The sequence below is a fragment of the Gallinula chloropus genome (genome assembly GCF_964237585.1).
Source record: "Gallinula chloropus genome assembly, chromosome: 4".
NCBI classification, from domain to species: Eukaryota; Metazoa; Chordata; class Aves; order Gruiformes; family Rallidae; genus Gallinula; species Gallinula chloropus.
This window is the reverse complement of record NC_140088.1, coordinates 78,294,478-78,315,536: the sequence shown is the minus strand read 5'-3', so window position 1 is coordinate 78,315,536 and position 21,059 is coordinate 78,294,478. Positions and strand designations below refer to the sequence as shown.

The 21,059-nt window shown below is 44.6% G+C and overlaps 1 protein-coding gene across 1 annotated transcript in view; it reads left to right on the top strand.

The window, feature by feature from the left end:
• Window positions 1-1,241: 1,241 nt before the first annotated feature.
• Window positions 1,242-21,059, top strand: part of DCHS2 (dachsous cadherin-related 2) — a gene marked incomplete at both ends in the record, with an annotated part of 109,813 nt that continues 89,995 nt past the window's right edge. Inside the window, one exon of the mRNA XM_084263614.1 lies at window positions 1,242-3,071. Within this exon, the coding sequence (XP_084119740.1) occupies window positions 1,242-3,071 (1,830 nt within the window). The remainder of the gene's footprint in view (window positions 3,072-21,059) is intronic.

The window sequence follows — 21,059 nt, the reverse complement described above, 5'->3', positions numbered from 1 at the left end:
TCTTGTGCATGCAGATGCGCACTAAGGCTTCTGGACTTATTTTAGAACCTAATTCTTCCTGTTACTTGGATATGTGGAATTGTCAGGTCCTAACAGTGTTGAAAAAAAAACCTTCACTTCCCCTTCTCCTCCCCTGTGTGGATACATCAAGGGCTGTGGCAGTGGCTTTGCCCCCTCCTCAGGGACTGGGTGCTGTGCAGCAGCGGTACTTGAGTGATACATTCGCGACTTGGAAAATTGCAAACTGCCAGCCCTCCCGAGTGCCCCTTCACGGGAGAGGAGAGAGCTACAGTAACTCTTCCTGATATTTTATTGTCTTTGCCCTGATTCTACTTCTCTGTCCTAGGCTGAATTGACTTGTCTCTGACCGCCTGCCAGGTTCTTGCTGGCACTGTGAAACGAGGTTTGGTAAAGGACTAGTGGGAACAGCAACAGACTGGTAACTGTTGAGGCACGGTACTTAGCTTTCATGGAAAGACAAATGGTTGGTACTTGGCATTTATACGATGCTCTATATTCTCAGTGTCATGGAAGAAACACTGATCATCCTTAGACCATTCCCAGACAGCTATGGGAGTCAAGAATAGTGAAAAAGGAAGGAATTTCTGGTCTTGCTGAAGCTGATAGAAGTTTCTACTCAAAGCTTAGTTTCGGTAAACGCTTCCCTGCCATGCTGAGCACCATTTACCTAACGCTAGGCTAACAAGCAAACCCTTTCATGGAAAACCGGGGACCATCAAAGCAAGAAAAGCACACGCTGAATTGCGCAAAGCCCGCTCATCCTCGCAGGTTTCTGCCTCACTGACCACCCCCCTCCATCCTGAGGCGTGTCTCTGCGGCCACAGGCAGCCCGTGCGATAGTCGCAGCCTCGCCCCGAGGAATGCATTTCGGCCAAGACCTCTCCGACTTCAGGACAGCTCTAGAGCAGAGCCCCGCCACCCAAACCCTGCGCGACATGTCCATCCCGCGTGGGGGGACGCCAGCCTCCGGGCCCGGGGCGGGCGGGCGGCCGCCCGGCAGCGCTGCGGGGGCAGCGGGGCCCGGCGGGGCGGGGGCTGCGCGGGGCGGTGGCGGCGGGGAGCCGCCCTCCCCGCCCCTTCGCACAGGCTTGTCCTACCCGGCGGCGGCGGCGTCGTACAGGATTTCCTCCCGCGGCGGCGGGGCGAAGCCACCTGCCCGGCAGCGGCAGTGGGGAGCGGCGCGGTGCAGGCTGCCCGCGATGCCGGATTACCGGCGGGGCATGGAGCGGCGGCTGCGAGGCGTCAGGTGCCGGGCCGGGCGAGGCGGCGGTCTCCCGACGGGGCGGGCGCTGGCGCTGCCGGTGCTGCTGTGGTTGTGCGCGGCGGGCGACGGCGCGGCCCCGGTGTATAACCTCAGCTTGGCGGTGGACGAGGGGCTGCCGGCCGAGACGCTGGTGGGGGACATCCGCGCGGGGCTGCCGGCGGGCTCGGGGCCGCCGGGGGGCTTCCTGCTGTCGGAGGGGAGCGGCGAGTCGGCGGTGCTGGCGGACTTCCACGTCCAGCAGGAGACGGGCATCATCCGCACGGCGCGGCGGCTGGACCGGGAGCGGCGGGCGCGCTACACCTTCGCGGCGGCCACGCTGCGCGGCGAGGTGGTTCAGGTGGAGATCGCGGTCACTGACGTGAACGACCACCCGCCGCGCTTCCCGCAGGACTGCCTGCAGCTCAACATCTCCGAACTCAGTCCTCCGGGCACCGCCTTTCGCCTCCCGGGCGCCCGCGACCCCGACGCCGGCCGCTTCGGGACGCAGGGTTACGCGCTGCTGGAGGAGGGCGGCGCGGCGGGGGAGCCGCCGCTCTTCCAGCTGCGCTACGGGAGGCCGGAGCCGCTGGAGCTGGTGCTGCTGCGGCGGCTGGACCGCGAGCGGGCGGAGGCGCACCGGCTGGTGGTGGAGGCGTGGGACGGCGGCAGCCCGCGGCGCCGCGGCCGCCTGCGGGTGTCGGTGCGGGTGCTGGACGAGAACGACAACGCGCCCGCCTTCAGCCGCGGCGAGTACCGGGCGCGGCTGCGGGAAGACGCGCCGCTGGGCACCGCCGTCTGCCGCCTGCGGGCCACCGACCCCGACCTGGGCGCCAACGGCGAGGTGCGCTACGCTATCAACCGCCGGCAGAGCGACCCCGACGGCTACTTCGCGGTGGAGGAGCGCAGCGGTGTCCTGCGCCTCCGCCGCCCGTTGGACCGGGAGGCGCGGGCCCTGCACCGCCTGGTCGTGGAGGCGCGGGACGGCGGCGCCCAGCCCGAGGTCTCCAGCGCCCTCGTCTCCGTGGCCGTGCTGGACGTGAACGACAACCGCCCGTCCATCCGCTTGCTCTACCTCACCGAGAGCGGCGGCCCGCGGGTCTCTGAGGGCGTGCGGCCCGGCGACTACGTGGCCCGCGTCTCCGTCTCGGACCCCGACGAGGGCGGCGAGGCGGCGGAGGACGGCGAGGTAACGGAGGGCGGCGGCATCGCGCTGGCCCTGCTGGGCGGCGACGGCGCCTTCGCGCTGCGGCCGGCCGGCGCCGGTGTCTTCTTCCTCTGCGTGGCGGGGCCGCTGGACCGCGAGAGCCGCGACCTTTACGAGCTGCGGCTGGTGGCCACGGACGGCGGCGCGCCGCCTCTCTCCGCCGAGGAGCCGCTGCTGCTGCGCGTCGCCGACCTCAACGACGAGGCGCCCGTATTCCCGCAGCCCCACTACCGCGCCGCCGTCTCGGAGGCCGCCACCCCCGGCACCGCCGTGCTCCGCCTCAGCGCCTCCGACGCCGACGAGCCGGGCTCGCCCAACGCCGAGGTGCGGTACGCGCTGGAGGGCGACCCGGCCGCCCTGGCCCTGCTGCGCATCGACGCGCGGAGCGGCGCCGTCAGCACCCGCGCCCGCCTGGACCGGGAGCGGCAGGCGGCGCTGGAGCTGCGCGTGGTGGCGCGGGACGGCGGGCGCCCGCCGCGCGCCGCCACCTGCCGCCTCAGCGTCCGCGTGGAGGACGCCAACGACAACGAGCCCCGCTTCGAGCGGCAGGTGTACCGCGGCCGCCTGCCCGAGCACGCCGCGCCCGGCCGCTGCCTCCTGCAGGTGAGCCTCCGCCTCGCCGCGCCACGGGCCGCGCTCCGCGCTCTCCCGTCGCGCCAAGTAACCCGGCTGCTGCGGGGGAGCGGCGGCGTGCCGGTGGGGGCCCAGCCTGGGAAGGGCGCTCGGCACCGGGCGGGCGCGGCGCTGACCCGCTGAGCCGTGTTCCAGCTCCGCGCCTTTCGGGCCGCTGCCCTGAGGTGACGGCGCTCGGCGATGTTGCCGGTGGCAGGAGGTGGACTCGGTGGTCTCTGGAGGCCCCTTCCAACCCCTACAATTAATTCTGCGGTAACACTGGGGCGCAAGCAGTGGGGCTCGGCTCACCGGTGCGTTTGTAATACTGTGACCTTCATGGGTGCCCCTAAAAAATGTATTTTCCTTGCCCCCTGGAGCTTGTAGCGTGAGTGCAGCAGCGCAGGGAGAGTCGAGCACCAGCTCTCGTTAAATCTCAGAGGGACTCAAACTGCCCGTGAGGCTTTTGAGGACTTGAGATGGTCCTCGGGGTAAAACCCGTGAGACCCGTTGCAGGGGGCAAGTGGCACCCGCACTACAGCAGAGCAGAGGCCGGACAAGGCAACATGGAAGGAAACTGAGATTAAAAAGCCCATCTGGGGGCCTTGTAATATTTCCAGAGGTCTCCACTAATGAGGAGAGTCAATTCACTCTGCCTCATGGAAGCTGATTAATGGTACCAGAACAAGTGTTCTACTTGTCCACCAAACCCCTCTTTGGTTGGTTGCTTGGAGACTTTGCAGGGCCAGGACTTGCCAGGTAGCCCGTTTGCTTCTAGCTTGGGAGGACGTTTCAGAATTGATACCTTTGAACCAAACAGAGCCTTTTCCACCAGCAAAAAAATCCCAGCAGTCGATCCTAGGTGCAGGTACCAGTGTTCCAGAGTTCATGCAGGAACTTACATGAATCTGGGGGGGGGGGGAAGTGCTTCAAGAGGAGACCCAGGGACACTTGTTTTCTCCAGACTTTTGAAGAAGAGTTATTCTGCCTGTGTCTCTGGGTAGGCCACCACCTACTTTATTTTAATTTTTTTTTTAATCAGGAGCCATCGAAGATGATTCTGGTCTAACATTTATTTCAACCAAAAGCTTTTTTTTTTTTTTTTAAATTGCATTCTGAGCTCAAAAAGTGCACAATTTGCACAGGCCCAATCAAAATCAATCCATAAAGACTCGGGGAAGGTTGAGCTCATGGAGCTTTTGGTTTTGTATCCCAAACTGCAAGGAAGATCCCATCGCTGCCCTTTCTTCCCTTTTCGGGAGAAAAAGAAACCCTAAGAAAAGCAAAAGAGGGATATCCTGCCCCAGTGGCCACAGGAATGCCCAGGAGAAGGTCAGTAACGTGACTCTAAAAGGCCCCGTTCCCCCGGGGAGGAGCTTGGGCCGTATGGCAGCCCCGGTCCGTGCCGGCCGGCGGGGCGCGGGCCGACGGCGTCCGTGGTGCTGAAACGCAGCGGGACGGGGTGCGCTGCCGCAGCCCGCTTCGGGGGCGGGGGTGGGGATTGCCTTTGGTTTAATGAGAGAGACGCATCCTGAAGGATTTCTGAAGCGTTTTAAAAAATATCCAGTAGTTGTGGGTTTGGGGTTTTTTTAATCTTTTAGGTTTTGATGTGCTAAGGTGCAGATTTTCCCGCAGGTCAGAGGTGTCACGTACTGTGGATACCAGCTGTGGCAAACTCAAATTTGAAAAGTGTTTCCATGCTGCCATCATCCTCTTTAGAGAGTAGAAAGAAATATGTCCTGGTGGCTGGAATGATCAGCCCTGGGATGTTAAAGCTGAAGGTGAAGGAGAATGAGGCACGAGAGGTGCGTAGGAGGAACAGCAGATGTGCATCTCATGCACTGCCAGGGAAGGGAGCTGGTGTTTCAACATGCAGGTTAATCCCGGATCATCATAGTGATGTCCAGATTCCATACTGCATTGTACAGTAGGCTTAAACTCTAAACATACCCACATTTTAACCTACTCAGCTTTTAAAATTATCCTCATACCTTTTCCCCCATTTTCCTTCTACTCAACCCTTGTGAGCAGGAAAAGCTATCACGAAGCAGACGGCTTCATTTATATTGCTCTAGGATTTGCAGCTTGTTAGAAGAACAAAGAAAACAGTTTTTGGCTTTGCCAAGCTGCTTTTCAGGGACTGTGGTATGAGTCCTGTCTCTACCTGGGCTCTTGAACTTAAAAGCTAGCATGAAAAGGAGGTAAACACCTAGTGTGTTACTGCTACTCCTGGAGAACTGGAAAAGAACCAAGACACCGATGGAGGCTGCTCATGTCACTTAGTTTCTGCTTGGGCAGAAGGGGGAAGCAGAAGCAAACTACGGTTGTTTGTCACATATTTGTGATAAACAACCGTACTCTACATCACAGTCATAGTAGCTGGAAGTCTCTAAACCTTCCATTCTTTCCCCTGTTCAATCAGAGGGGCTCCTGCAGCAGTGGACTGCGGAAGTCTTTTTCATTAGTAACCTTTTCTTGGGGACCAACTGGTGACAAACCATCACTTTATAGACTGTGTTTAGATCTTTTTGCTGTAGCAAAAATACCAGGCAGTTTATTCCCTTGTCATCTCAGCTGCATGTTGATAGTAGGAGATTTCTTCTGTGAAATCTCTTACTCTTGCTGCTATTATTTAGGTTATCTTCATTCCCTCATACTGTCCATAAATGTCACTCATAACGTGGACTAGATGAAGTGGATTGACTTGTGTATAAGCCTGTCTTTTACCAGTTTCCCTTACTCTGTAAGAGTTCACTGGCTAGAAGAATTAGCTGTGCACTTAGAAGACATAGACACTTCTGGAAACACCACTTTATTCCAGACATATGCATGGGCTTTTCTGTGTTGACAGAAGGCTCTTCCTTCCCATGCAGCTTGACCAGAGAAGGAGAATCTGCATCCTGAAAAATGAGTGGATCTTGTTTGCATCAGCTAATAAAGCTAGGAAGAACTGTTCATAAGGGCATGTAGCAATAGAACGAGGGGTGATGGTTTTCAACTAGAAAAGGGGAGATTTAGACTGAATATTAGGAAAAAAATATTGAGCATGAGGGTGGTAGATCACTGGAACAGGTTACCCAGAGGGGGAGTGGAGGCCCCATCCCTGGAGATACTCAAGGTCAGGCTTGATGGGGCTCTAAGCAATGTGATCTAGTGAAGATGTCCCTGCTTACTGCAGGGGGGTTGGACTAGACGACCTCTAAAGGTCCCTTCCAACCTAAGATGTTCTATGAAATGTGGTGATGTAATGACTGCATCATCACTGGGGAGAATTTCAAAGGTGGAACTCAGAAATCTGAGCAGAAAAATGGGTGAAAATCTAAGCAAATAAAAAGGAAAATCAGTGGTAAAGTAATGGGTGATCAGACATTGGAAGGTACAGCAAAGGTTAGCAGTGATACACCTAAGTAAGTTTTTGAAGCTGTTAATAGTGCTTATCATATTTTTGTCCATTTTTGAATACTGAACTTCTGGTTTATTACTGGTTGCTATTGACATAGATTTGTTAAAATTTAAGCTTTACTGGTGAGATGGTTAAGAAGAAGGAAAACAAAACAAAGAGATGCAGAAACAGGAGGGAAGAGGTGATATTAGTTGGAGAGAAACTGTAGACCAAGGCAATTTGCAGCAACAAAAGGGGAAGCAGCAGCAGCACTGTGTGTTATGTGATGTGATGTCAACACACATTTTAGTAACACTTTGATTTTTGCAGGTATATCAACAACCTTGTTTCTTCATGTAGAGGTACTATATGTTTTTTCTGAGTGGTCACTAGTCTTATGTATGACTTTTCTTATTTATTATGATGAACTGTCAGCAGAATATGAATCTGTTTCCAGAAGATAATCAGCATGTCCTAGAAAGGGGATATGATGGAGGAATAAGTGAGAGTACCTTGGGCTTTCTCCTGGTTTTCTTACTATACCTTTCATCCCATTCTTAAGGACCAACATGATTACAAATTCCCATGGACTGTTGAGTGATGATGATATCCTATTTCTGCACTCCTTGCTGTCGGCTTGACAATTTTAGATGGATTTAGCACATGATGATGTATACCTCTGTGATTACACCTCAGTGGATTGAGAGTGAGGACTGTGATAAAGTATCTCTCTTCTGAGCCATTCTCTTAATCCCATGAATTAATTAATGAATATAGCTTTGCCATAAACCTGCCTGGCTAACATAGGTACGATTATGATTACAAATCTTATTTACCAGCTTTTTTAGGTGATTGCAGTTCTTCTTAATACCTGCTGTTATGGTTTTCTTTAGTAAAAAACATCTTCAAATTATAATACTAAATCGCCAGGTTTGTCAGGATTTTCAGTCTTCTGGCTGAATATAGTATATTCTATTTTTCTCTCTCATGGAGCAGGCTAAAGCCTGGTTTAAAGGGAAATAATTCAGCATCTCAGGTTGGCACCAGTTTTCCTCATGTTGGATTTTTGACCTTGATGGGTTGGGAACAACCCATTCTGTTTCATATCTACCATGAAAGTATTCCTCCCTGATTGGGCTGCACAGTGCTTAGAGTTAGAAAGAGGTTTGGTGGCCATTGTAGTACTCAGCTGACCTCGTATTTTGAACTTAATGAAGGCGTTTATTTTGTCTTATATAGATAGCATAGTACATCCTGTACATGTTTAGGGCTGTTGGTTAAACTTGCTTCCACTGCCATGCTTATGCTGAAGCTTGTAAGGTACTCTGAGGCATAAATGTTCACTTCACACTCCAAATGCATTGTTATGAAAGGTATAATGAGTTATGTACCTGTAATTGCATCTCGGAGAGACTGTTAATTGTCATTAATTAGTGATGGTCCTGTCACTAATGTGGTTTGTTGCTAAGTTCAGGCTGGGGGATGACCTGCTGGAGAAGAGCCCAGTGGAGAAGGACCTGGGGGTCCTGGTTGATGACAGGTTGGCCATGAGCCAGCAGTGTGCTCTGGTGGCTAAGAGAGCCAATGGGATCCTGGGGTGCGTCAGGAGGAGTGTGGCCAGCAGCCTAAAGGAGGTGATCCTCCCCCTCTACTCTGCCCTGGTCAGGCCCCACCTGGACTATTGTGTCCAGTTCTGGGCTCCCTGGTATAAAAAAGACAGGGATCTCCTGGTGAGAGTCTAGAGAAGGGTACAAAGATGATTAAGGGCCTGGAGCATCTCCCCTATGAGGAGAGGCTAAGTTGGGACTGTTCAGCCTTGAGAAGAGAAGACTAAGGGGGGACCTAATTAATGTTTATAAATATCTTAAGTGTGGGATGCAGGGGGAAATGGCCAGCCCCTTTTCAGTGCTCTGTGGAGACAGGACAAGGGGCAATGGCTGCAAGTTGGAGCACAGGAAGTTCCGCACCAACACGCGGAAGAACTTTTACACAGTGAGGGTGACAGAGCCCTGGGACAGGCTGCCCAGGGAGGTGGTGGAGTCTCCTTCTCTGGAGATATTCAAGACCCGTCTGGACACCTATCTGTGCAATATGAGCTGGGGACCTGCTTTGGCAGGGGGGTAGGACCCGATGATCTCTCGAGGTCCCTTCCAACCCCGATGATTCTGTGATTCTATGATTTTCTTTTATGGTTTATTAGAAAATACATGTTTCGTTGGCTTTACAGTCATCTCTGACAGAGCAGGGGAAGAGAAAAAACATATGTTATCTGTCAAATGATAAAGACCCTTGCATTCCACTGTTATGACAACTGCACTTTTCTGGTCCATTAAGGAGGCTGTTTTAACTCACTGATTAACGCTTCTCAGTTCTTTTTTATTTAAAAATAACAGACTTTCTGATGCTGAGATTGTGGGGAGGTTGTAATTGCAATGACAACAAAGAAAGGTTTTGCTTAAAGCTCTTAAAGCTAACCTAGGCATACCAGAAATTATGAAATAATAAAACTGGGGGCTTAAAAAATAGTATTTAAAAGTATACTAAAAAGATGCATGAGTTTTGAGGCTCTTTTTAAGTGCTTAGTATATTTGAGAGAAATTGTTCATTCTGACTTGAAATACACATTTCCAGGAGGTACTTGCAGAATGAGCAAGTTCTAAAAAAGACATTTTAACGTGCATCTCTTCCTAATTTTTCTATGCCTTCTGCAAACAAAAAAAGAAAACTAGGAGGACAAAAAGGGGTCGAGGAGACCCCCCTGCTGTGAGGGATGGAGATTTAGAGACTGTAATCTGTCTTTGAGCCACTGAGCAGGTTGCAGTATTGACTGCAGACTACATCTTTTGTCCTTTTCTTTCCCTGAATGTTGATGCAAGGAGCTTAAATGACAGTCCTTTCTCTGAGGGCTTTGGTTCTGGATCATTTAGTCCACACCACAATTATTGAAACCCGAAATTAAGCCAGAAAACTTGGTTCATGTAAGTTATAAAGAGCTGTAAAATCCAACTCATCCTAGTTAGAGGTAGGACAAACAGATCATGCCATGAATTCCTCCTTCTCTTGGCTTCTTGAGCTTTCCAGGTCTAATTTTCACTGCATCCCGTTTAAAGAAGTCAGCTGCAGAAAAGACAGATTTTGGTTGTTGACTTAGAATGCTCCTGTGCTTTAAAATGAATACAACTGACAACAGGAAGACCAAACCCAGACTGAACCACAGTTGCAGCAAAGAAAATTCTCATCTAACTTACAACTATAATGCAGACCTATCCATCCATCCATCCATCCATCCATCCATCCATCCATCCATCCATCCAGTTCTTATTATTTTACTACATCATCATTTATGTTAGGTATATGATTGTGTAGCAATTATTTCTTTCCAAATTCACAATAAATATCCCTTCGCACTCCAGAAGCCATTCAGTACATTCTCAGTAGACTGTAATAACTTTGTGGCTATAAAGTCACTTTCCATGGCCATGCACGACTTTTTGTAATCTGTTAAGATGTAGTTTTAGAAGTATGGATGGTCTGTGCTGAGAGGTTAACTTGTGTCTCTCTGACTCGTTGCAGTAGTGTGCTGATTTCAGTGCTGACCTGATTGCATGGAAGGAGAAAAAAATCAGAAAACAAAATATATTATTTTAATCATTATTTTTAAGTAACTTTAAATTAATAGGTTTTCAACATGTTCTTTTGCTTAAGAATTCTAATACCTGTGCCCTTTTTGTTTTTTAACAATAGCATACTTGTTCCATTTAATAATTTAAATGTTTATAAGAATGTGAGTCTGTTCCTTGATGCAATCCCTTCAGTGTCAGCATCCAGCGCTGAATAGATGCTTTGTAGATACAAGTGGCTCCTGAAAATGCAAGGATATGAGAAGTGGGAGGTGGAAGCCTTTGATTTTTGCTGCTCTTAGTTTGTAGTTACTCTTAAATGTGGCAAGTGTTAAATTTTCAGCATCTAACACTGGTGAAAAGCAGATCTCCAGGGGTGATTGCCCCATGCCCAAGTACTGAATCAGCGGCTGGTGGCTAACTAAACCCACCACTCAGAGAACACGTGAAACACTGAAACACCAAAAACATTGACAGGGAAACATTTGGCTTTTACTTGAGAATTAAAAATGATTTGACAGTTTGAGAACAAAACCAGCTTTTAATTTACTGCTGAAAATTACCTTTTCTCCCAGTTCTCAGGGAAGTCTTTTAACGGACATTAAAAGCAAGCTGAGTCTGGGAAAAGGGGAAGTTTGAAGGCTTGTGCATGGCTAAGTCTGAAATTGCACACTTTGACCTGCAGCCATGAAGAGGAAAGACATGCATGATAAAGGTATTGTTGTTAGAGAAATTAGATGCATCCCTAGCTTTAGGGTACTGGAAGAGGAGTAGTGATATTAAATAGTCTTAATCGTGTGCTTTATATTGCAGAGTTCTCTGTATTAAAATGTAACTAAAAGACTACTCAGAACATCAGTGGTAAGCATGGAGTCCTTGAATACCTTTGGCTGCTGAGTTTGTAGAGTTTTATGCAACAAAATGAATAAACATTCAGTTAAGCATCCAGCAAGTGTCCATTCATAGCCACCGACCTTCTGGAGCAACAACTGTGAAATACTTTTTGACATGCCAGGCGTTCCAGTTCAGAAATGTAGTGGTTTTGCTGGTGGTCACCTCTATGCAAAGAGCTGACCTCAGCAGTTGTATTAAAATACACTTGAGCAAATTATTAATAAGGTGTAAATGGCTGGGTATGGCCTGTGTGTTCATTCATCAAATATTAATGTCAGTTTATCATCTGTATAGATTTTCCCGAATTGCTAGGTCAGCAGAAGGCTTAGTCTTTCCTGGAAGGTTTTAAAGCATTGGGAAATAGATGAGTTAGGAATCTCTAAGTGCCGACTAACTATGCAAACGGATTGACACACTGCAGAACGAACCTTCTTATTTTACTTCACTGCTCAATTCATTCTTGAAAACAAACATCTAATTGCAGGCTGAAAAAAATCAGTGATTTACAGAGTCTGCATTTCTCTTTTAAAATGCATGAGTTTCATTTAGAAACCAGTCAGAAGCTTTATGGGCTTCAATGTGTGTGTAGATAGCTTGGAGAAACTTGTTCTGCAATGCATTAATGATGGAGGTTGTCTGAACAATCCCTAGTCCCTCTTCTGTGCAAAACAGTAACATGAACATTGGTGCAGTGGGGGCAGGAGGAGGGGAGCTCTGTCCAACTGCTTTTCCAAATCCTGCTGCAGGTGTCAACAGTGCAGAGGAACAGATATCAGCTGACAGAACACCTGGGGGGAATATCACGCAACTTACTCAGCACAGGTGGCAGGTACATGTAAAGAGCCTGTCTATGTGTTGTGTCAGACCAGTACCAGTCTACTCCCCTGTCCTTTGTCTTATAGGTGCTAAAAGTGCACACCCTGGGAGAGTGCAACAACAGCCCAAACATACATGAATCTTTCCCTCATGGATTCTCAGTGTTCAACCATTTTCAGTTCAGGGACATCCCAAGCAAGATAAAGTTACAAGTTTTTGCAACCCTGAATGGACTTTTTTCCCTGTGAAACACCTAAGCCCTCAGCTTTTCCCAAGTATCATCAGCCATGGTGTTCCATGGGGAGTTGTCTGCCTGTCAGCTGCCATGAGGAATCACCCCTTTGCTTTGAACCTGTAGACACTACTCATGATTTCAGACATCTGTTACATCACCTTAACATTTCATTTCCAGTACTCATTAGCTGGGGTTAAAAAAAAAGCATTTGGCCAGCAGCTACTCTTGAGCACCAAATGCTGAAATAAGCCACTGGTAAAAATATAAAGTAACTCTTGTTTACAAAGGTGGTGTAGTAGAAGAAAGTTCACATTTTATAGAATTTATTAGAAAACAGCCTCTCTGTCTACAAAGAAAGTTTTCTAATCTGTGTAAAAAGCTGTTTCTTTTAAGAGGAAGAATAGATTTTTAAAATCCTGCTTATAAATTGCAGTTAATTCCATCAGTTCTAAGCTCTTTGAGACTCCTTTAGACATAGTGCTTTGTTTAGAAGTGGGTTTTAGTTCTGTAACTGAAAGTACAGCATTAGAGACACAGCTCAAGGTTCTGTCTCTTCCTCTCCTTTGCACTAAAGGAAAGCAAGCATGACATTTATGCCAGACTTCATTAGCTCTGTTTCCTGCTGGATATGACTTAAAATAAAAATCAGGATACTATCATGCCTATTTGCTTGTGCGCACAGGATGCAATGCTGTAAGCACAAAACTGTTGCGGTACCAGTATTTGCTGTGATAAAAGTAAATGTACTAACTTCCAGCCATGACAGATGTCTCAGTCTCCTGCATTGACCTTGTGTGAAGTGCTTTTGTCTCCCCTTCCCCCACTCCGTCCCTAGCTACTTCCTTCGTGCTGAGAATTAGGTTCTTGTGCTTATGTCTGCTCCACTTCCACTGGCTTTTGCCTACATCTGGTACTGGGAAAGGGGTAACAGGAAGGGCAGTTTTCTAGCTAATGTCTGACTAAACATATGCAAGACAAACAACTTGTGTATGCCCTGTGTTTTTTTTTTAACAGTTATAAACAAACACATATGGTTTAATGTGATGTCAAAGGAACTGGATGTATCTTGCCAGTCAGAGATGACTGCGCTCAGCCTCTGGTGCGTTACCTCCTACATGACCTTTTGTTTTCAGATGTGTAAAACCACAGTAATACAATTTTATACTACACATTCAGTTTTTCCTTCTTGTTTTGTAGCTGCTTTGAATTCTGAGCTCACATACAGACGTACCAAAGTAACGATTTACCAAAGTCTTTTCTCCCAAATGTCCTTCTGCAGTCTGGCTGCATTGATAACAGACCTATTGTTTGTATGAAATTATATTCTCTCATAGATTGTTATCAGTCACAAATATATTGGCATCTTTATCTCTGCTTCCGTACATAAATGGGGTTGCATATTAAACATTCTCCATAAATGCATGGATACCTAATTATTTTTACTTATGGATATGTTATTAATCTCTTGACAGGCCATTGCCTTGGTCATTTGTTCAGTTTGATTGTGTAAAATAATCCCAACATTTTTATTAATTTGATAATTTCATGGATACATGTCAGCTTGGTATTTTTATCATTATGATGCTTAATGACATTTCTGTAGGATCCATGAGCATTTATGTGGGCATGGACTCAATAAAGCATGTCCATCATTCTCTTCTGAAAAGATTTTCAGTTGCTCCCAAATGGAGGGAGAATAAGCTCTTTGAGAGAAGGATTATCCCTGTGCTAATGCTTACACTGTACATTGTACCATGCTGTTTAGATAGGGGGGGTTGTGTCCTTTTTGAAAATACCTTGGTCTCAAGGTATTTTATCAAGGTATTTTATCAACACAGGTTAAACAACTGCAAACGGTTACATTTTGGGGGAAGTGAAGCAGTAACCTGAATATACCAACTCAGCATCTGCTCATTTTTCAACAGGTTTGTTTCTGTTTTGAGTGTTTTGTGTACTTTTCCTCATGAAGGCATCTAACAGAATTTGATTTTACATTGTTCTGAGAAATGGAATCACTGAAAGCACTTCAGATTTCTTGGAGCATGCTGTGTTTACACTTACAGTTACTCTAGTTTGGCTCTGAGGGAGCTTTTTAACACTGTTGATATCAAGGGTCAGTTGGTGTTTGGAGCCCCATGAGGATCCAGTCTCCAGCTCATGGTGCAAAAACAGGACAGAACAAAACCTGCTTAAATTGATGGTTGGTTCTTTAACTCACAGCACAAGATTTTAAAAATGGCCAAACCTGGTAATTCTTGCCTGCCTTCTGCTTTGTGTAGTTCAATAAACCTGTGCAAAGTAAGTGTAGAATGCTGCCATATGGTAATACCATACAACGTTGTGCCAATTGAGGGCTACACAAGTTGTGAGCCATTGAGGAACTGAGAGGCCCTTTTCAAAAAAGATTTTGTACACAAGATTGTAGGGAGCTTAGGAACATAAGCTGCAATGAAATCAGCCACCACTTGTTCTTTGGGGAGTCGTTCAGGTTCTCTGGATTTTGAAAATCCCAACTAATTTAATGTGTGACTGTGGGTTTCTGAGCAGGAGGGACAGTGCTGTATGCGTGACGTGGTGGGAGGAGGGGATGAAAAATCTCCAATAGAAATGTGACCTGTGCTCCCAGGCTTCTTAATGTATCATGTTTTAAAACAGTATCTGCCGCCATCACTGGTAATAGTCCAATAATTATTTTCTCCAAAAGCTTAATTTGAAAACAAAGTCACAACTTAGAAAATTTTTCTCCCTTTAGATTTACATTTGTATAATTTTTAAAGGATCTAAGAGAGAGAATTTCATTCTGGTTTTAAAAAGGAAGAAGAAAGACAACCCCATGTATGTTTGGCCTCTCTGTTTGTTTGTTTGCTTGCTTTTGTTACTATTAAAGTAGGATTCCATATCCTGGAATTTGTTTCTTCTTTTCTTTTTTTAGCTGTCTTTGAAGTTCATGTCTTTAGCAATAATTTTGGCAGTGCTGAAGTCTTATAATGATTTTGCTTTGATACCAGGCTTCTTTTGTGTTCTCTTTCCATTGAAAAAAACAAACCCCAAATCTTTTAGTTTTGTAATTTGCAATTACAGAAGTACAATTTACATTTTCATAGAACTAATCTATCTCTCTGTATATATATTTATTTTTTAAAAATAATTTATTTTAGTCTCCATTTGTGTCTGTGTCTGTAGAGGGGGAAGGAAAAGACCTGATAGTTGAAACAGACTTTTTGAAAAGCCAACTGCTTTTAATTTTCAGAAATGTTTGCCTGAAGGGAGGACCCAAGCCAATATTGGGAGTTAGACCAGAACATATGTTACATTTCCAGAACCCTGCGGTTATGGGACAAGTTATCCTGCAGTTTTTAAAACTCTGCTGTTGAAACACTATGTTGAAAAACATTAATATTTCCTGGGAGATTTTTTATGTGTATTGTAACCTATTGGTTGCCACTTAAAGTGTATTTCTTGAGACTTTGATTTTATTTAAGTAAGAGTTTTAGCAATTCTTACTAATTGCTCATAATTTAAACTATGTTTTAGGCTTATGAGCATGCACTAGATTCTGGGCGTTTTTCCTAGAAAGTGTGTATGAAAATTAGGAATCTTTCCTGGGATTATCAGGTGCAAAGCTCAGTACCTGCCACTGTCAAGGGCTCCCAGTGATCTCCTCACCCATCCCACATTTCTGGGAAGCAGTAGAACTGCTACACCTTCTGAAGTACATGGGCAGGCAGGTGTTTTCATCAAGTCTCTGGCTCTAGTCAGACCACCAAACCTCTTAGCCCCATGCCTTGAACTCAGTAACTTCCAAAAGGGAACTGACAAGTTACTTGCACATGAATGTTAATATTTCACTGGTCTCACCTAAATCTATTTTTTTTTCCATTGATTGCTTTACTAAATCCAGATCAACACTTGTGTGTTTAGAAAAATCCATTACTGAAACAATACTGAGGCACTTGGCAAAATGCTTTATTTTATAGTCTTTTCTATCTTCTCTTTATTCTTTGAAACTTGTTCTAAAATTTATATCTTTTTAAGGTCAGGCTGATGGGATTGCAGTGTCCACATTCAGTTGTTCTCCTTTTCTATAGGTAGTCCCTCCATTTGATATTTTCAAGAGAGATGGTTTCATTAAGATCTAGAGTGATTATGGCTAAAAGCTTGCAATTTTATTTGTCTGTTCATTAATAGTTCTAAGTTGGGTCCTCCCACTTTGAATGCCATTTGAATTTCAACTTTATGATGCGTAACTTTCGTTCCTGTATTCTCACTTTAGTTATGATGGCCATGATCATTGCTGATGGCAGAAACAAGGAAGGTTCTCCTTCAGCTCTAGCACAATGGTCAATTTTAACAGCGTGCTGTCTTCTCATCTTAGAACACACATTTCTGCTTGTTCTCTTCTGCTCATGAGTAACTATATATTTTTATCATGATTGACTCAAGTCCCAGACTTCTCTCATATCCAAACCTCCTTTTTTATTTGTCTTTGCTAGCTGTTAATTTTTAGCACATATTTATAACTCAAAAACTTTGAGGTACAGACTTGTTTATTCCCCTGTATAATTTGAACTGAAGTTATAATTACGTGATGAGAAGTATTCATGTCCAGTGGCTTTATTATTTTCATTGATTTGTGAGTCTCTGAGAAGTTAAAGCTCCTCATAAAGAAATGATTGCTGGTGATACTTCTTCTCCAAGAGCATTTTAAATTCTCAGTATATCTTCATATCTAACCCTGGGTCTGAGACGGCCTATAGCAGATACTTAGCTTTATTCCATGTGATGCTGGACAGGGGGGGCAATCCACCAAAAATGTCCTCTGAGCATTAGCTCAGCACTTTACAGCTGTTAAAATCATATCTTCTTGCACTAAGGACTAATCATCTGTGTTTCTCTTGGCTCATTGACCTAAACGTCAATTCATTCTGGGATTGGTTTTTTTAGTAACATAGGTTAACTGGGGCTGCTAATAGAGTTCCTTCTCTGGTGAGACATATCACTGGCTGACGTGTTAGGGATTTATTTCATTGGGCCATTCATTCTTTAAGCCCCTGGAATCTGAACCTCTGTGAGGTCTCTAAGCATCTTCTGGAGATACCATAAATCTTTCAAGCAACTGTTTATCTGTTTGATATAAATTGTGTAACAAAGTGTGATCTAAAAACAAATTCTGCAGTGAGTGTGTGGGGAAGAGTAAGACATTTCAGGTTAAGAGATTTCCTCTGAAGTAGCAAATGTTGCAAAGCAAAGAGGACATGCTGAAAAAGTGGTGAACAGGCTGCCTTATTTTTGTCTCTTGCTTTAAAAAGGTCCATTTCTAGAGCTAAATGTTAAGCTGGTAGCCCCATTTAATAACTTATACATCTAGAACACTTTCTTCTCTTTAGATATCTGCATGCTTTTTTACCAAGTATATAGTAATCTGTCCATTCAAGATTCTTGTCATATAGAATCATAGAATATCTTGAGTTGGAAGGGACCCATAAGGATCATCAAGTCCCACTCCTGGCTCCACACAGGACCAGCCAAGTCAGAGCATGTGATTGAGTGCATCGTCAGTCAAGCTATTCTTTTGCAAAAATAAAGTGGTAGAGTTAATTCTCCTTTAAAAGATAATGAAAATGGGATTCAATCACGTACAGAAGAACAAGTTAAGCTCTAGTTATTTGGATACTCTTGTTTAAATGATGAACTTAGAATACTTTTTTCATATAAGAATTATTCAGCTTGACTGAATTATTTCAGTCCTTCTCATGTGCAGTCATTGCAGTCAATGCAGTCATTGTAGACCTCCTTGCAAAGTGTAATGTAGTACACAGATTTAGATATTGGGAACATTGCGTGTATTTGTGACAATTCCAGGAGGATTTGCTATCTTCAGAGAGTTAGTAGGTTGCAAGCACACCAGTATTTCCTAGCTGCACAATCAATACTATGGATAATCTTTATGTAATTTATGGTTTAAAAACTTAAAAAGCAAACATTAGTTTGGTAGTTATGTCAGTCCGTGTGTGTCAGGGGAATTGAGTGATTTTCAGTAACTTCAGCAGCATCAGTCAGAAGTTTAGATCAACAGGGTCTAAACACAGAATAAGTAGTAGCAAGATCAAGCTGTTCATGGTATCTTCTCTGGTTCACATCCCCAAAGCTGTGGCTTCTGTTAGTTCTTTTATCACACTAATTCTGGTTCAGTGTTTAGGATCTTAATCCTGCAAAGTCTGAGCTGAAAAATTAATACAGCTTTCAGTTAGAATGAACCTGAAATTTATTTTATTGCTTTTTTCTACTTCAAATTAAATGCAAAATTAAAAAGATGTTGCAGGCTGAATGAAATTTTGAGTAAGTTTTTGGGGTTTTTCGATCCTTCATGGAAAGCAAAGAAATTAATAGAGTAAATGGTCTCTCTTTTTTTTCTGATAGCTGTTATTAATTCCCTCATACAGGGTCTATTGCAGAAATTAAGCTATCATTTCCCATTTACTGGAAGCGGGTGTGTGATATCTAGGTCAGGGGTTTTCCTGATCATTAATAACAATTTGGACTATATTTTCCCCATCACAGCTGTAGACTTGTGCTTGGAAAACATTTCTAGTCTTGAAGGTGTTCTTAATCATTGTGATATTATTCTGGTGAGATACTGTAGCGTGCCAGGATGTTTCTCAGGGAAGTGATGATAAGAAAACCAGAAGATGGAATTAATCTTGTGGAAATAAGATCTCAGAAAGAAAAGTTGAAAGAGAAAGAAAAGTCCTGGACAATAAAGCAAGTCTGTCTTTCATGAAGAAGAGGTTACTGTGAAATTTCAATTTTCTTTCTTTGTTCTCCCACTCTGTCACTGCTATTGGTTATTTCCCCCAGGCACCTCTTTAATACTGAAAGCCTGATTTAATTATCTTGAATTAATTAGTTCAATATAAAAGGGAGGACAGCAAGTATCAGAGGCTGACTTTAGAGGGACCTGTGGTGAAGTTGCAGACATGGCATAAAAATGTAAAAGTCTTCAGGTAGGCTTCTGCAGGAGCACTTGAGTGGAATGGTAATGAGATACTTTGGATCCTAATTGGTTTGTCCAGGTATTAAAAATCTTAAAGGAGACGGCCTCAGCTGTGTTCACTATAGTGGGATGTAGTTGCCTAATAGATTTAATTTCTGCAGGAGAGATTATTGATGTATTCATTAATGTGCCCCTTGCCTTGGCTCGCCACTTAGTGGAGCTTTGTATCACTGACCCCTGTGTTAGAGGATTGTCTTTCTTTGGTTAGTGTGTGTTGTGAGCAGGAAGATTACTTGAAACTTAAACCTGTGTATTGCCATTAAAACCTCAGCAAGTTTAGATAGCATCCTGAATGTCTGGTGGTCACAAAGCTTTGCATTTTGGTATTTGTTGGAAAAGCCTTTAGTATTTTCAGGTATTTTTAAGTCTCGCAGACTGAGTTTTCTATTGATAAGGGTTGTATTGTACTGAACCCGCTTAACTAGAGTTCATGCTGTTGCTCCCTGTGATTACAAGTGGAGGGTTTAAGAAGTTAGTAATAGATGTCTTTGTCATCTTACTGTCTTCATTTAGCCATTTTGGTAGTATCTGAAAGGTATTGAGACCCTGAGAAGTGATAAGTGCACACCTAATTTAAAATCCCTGGGTGAGGCTACAGAGATCGTTATGACCATGTGTTAGCAGTTAGCCTGCCATACCACCTGGAAGCAGTCAAGCACTCTGCTTTCAAAGCTTTATTACTTGATTGGAAAGTTCCCTTTCACATATAAATGTCAGGTTGTGGTAAGCCTACATAGTACAAGTTAGGTTTCTTTGGTTTGCTTTTTTTTTTTTTTTTTTTTTTTTTTTTTTTTTTTAAAAAAAAAAGCAAGTTGTAGTAGCGGTGGTACCTAGACAGCTTCCAGAAGTCTAAGAGATACTTGAAGCCGATCTTTTGGTGAACTGACGGCATCAATATTTTTCTATAGGAGTTGTGCAAAATGATACACTGACTTTTTTATTAAGTCATGTTTGTGATAAATGGAATAAAAATAATAATCAGTTACCTTTCCCATTCCTACCTATGCCAGGGTCTAGCTCTGACCCATAGTTAGCCTTATGTAAAGCTTTTGGCATCTAAATCCAGAGAATACAGAACGTGGAATGTGCCCATGTTGCTAAAGCTTTTCTGCAGTTGTGCTTTCAGGTAAGCCAGTGTTACTAAGCAGTAAGTGGGGCGATTGTGCTTAAATTGGAATTGGAGGGAGGTGTCTTTACTCCCAGCACTCTACACAAACTACAAAAAGTAATCTTGTTTCTTCTGTGTCTTTAGTATTTTATTAGGGTTTATGGTATTTCTACCTTGTGACTATTTTTATTATTGGATTTGAAACTGAAGTTGTTTCAGCTTCTTGTTGTATGTTCTGTCTGGACCGATACTTTCATCCCAAAATAATTCATACAAAATGCACGTATTGTTGCACTGTGCTTTGTCCCATGAAACACTTCATGTTGTAAGCTATAGCATAGTAAACTGACAGATATATGAACTGTGAAGACTGATTTTTATAGAATAATGTTTCCAAGTATATTAAGGGACTTCAGTCATGTGGGGTTTCTTTCTAGTTGTTCATGTTAAACTTTTGCATAATAATATTCATCAGCACTAAAGAATTATGTTAGAATTTTTCATACCATGAGCTAGGATGGTGACTTGTTCTGTGTGGCGCTAGAAAACTTGCTCGTATGAAAAATGTGCTTTTAATAATGCAGATGGCAGTAGATTATTGAAGAAGCTTTTATGTTTGTCAGCAACATTTGCATTTTCATGCTTTAACAGTCAGGAACACTTAGTAACATCAACGTGACAAATGCAGAACATATAGTCCTGTCATGATGCGTTTTTGTTGTGTGGCAAGGGGGTTCTTTTTCTAATTAAGTCAACTAAAGACCCATTTTTGTATTTCCTTGCCTTTTTGCAGTGTGGTTGGGAACTTTCAGTCTTATCCAGGATAGTGGTCAGTGTTTCACTTCTGCAGGGATTGCTGGCATTTATCATCAA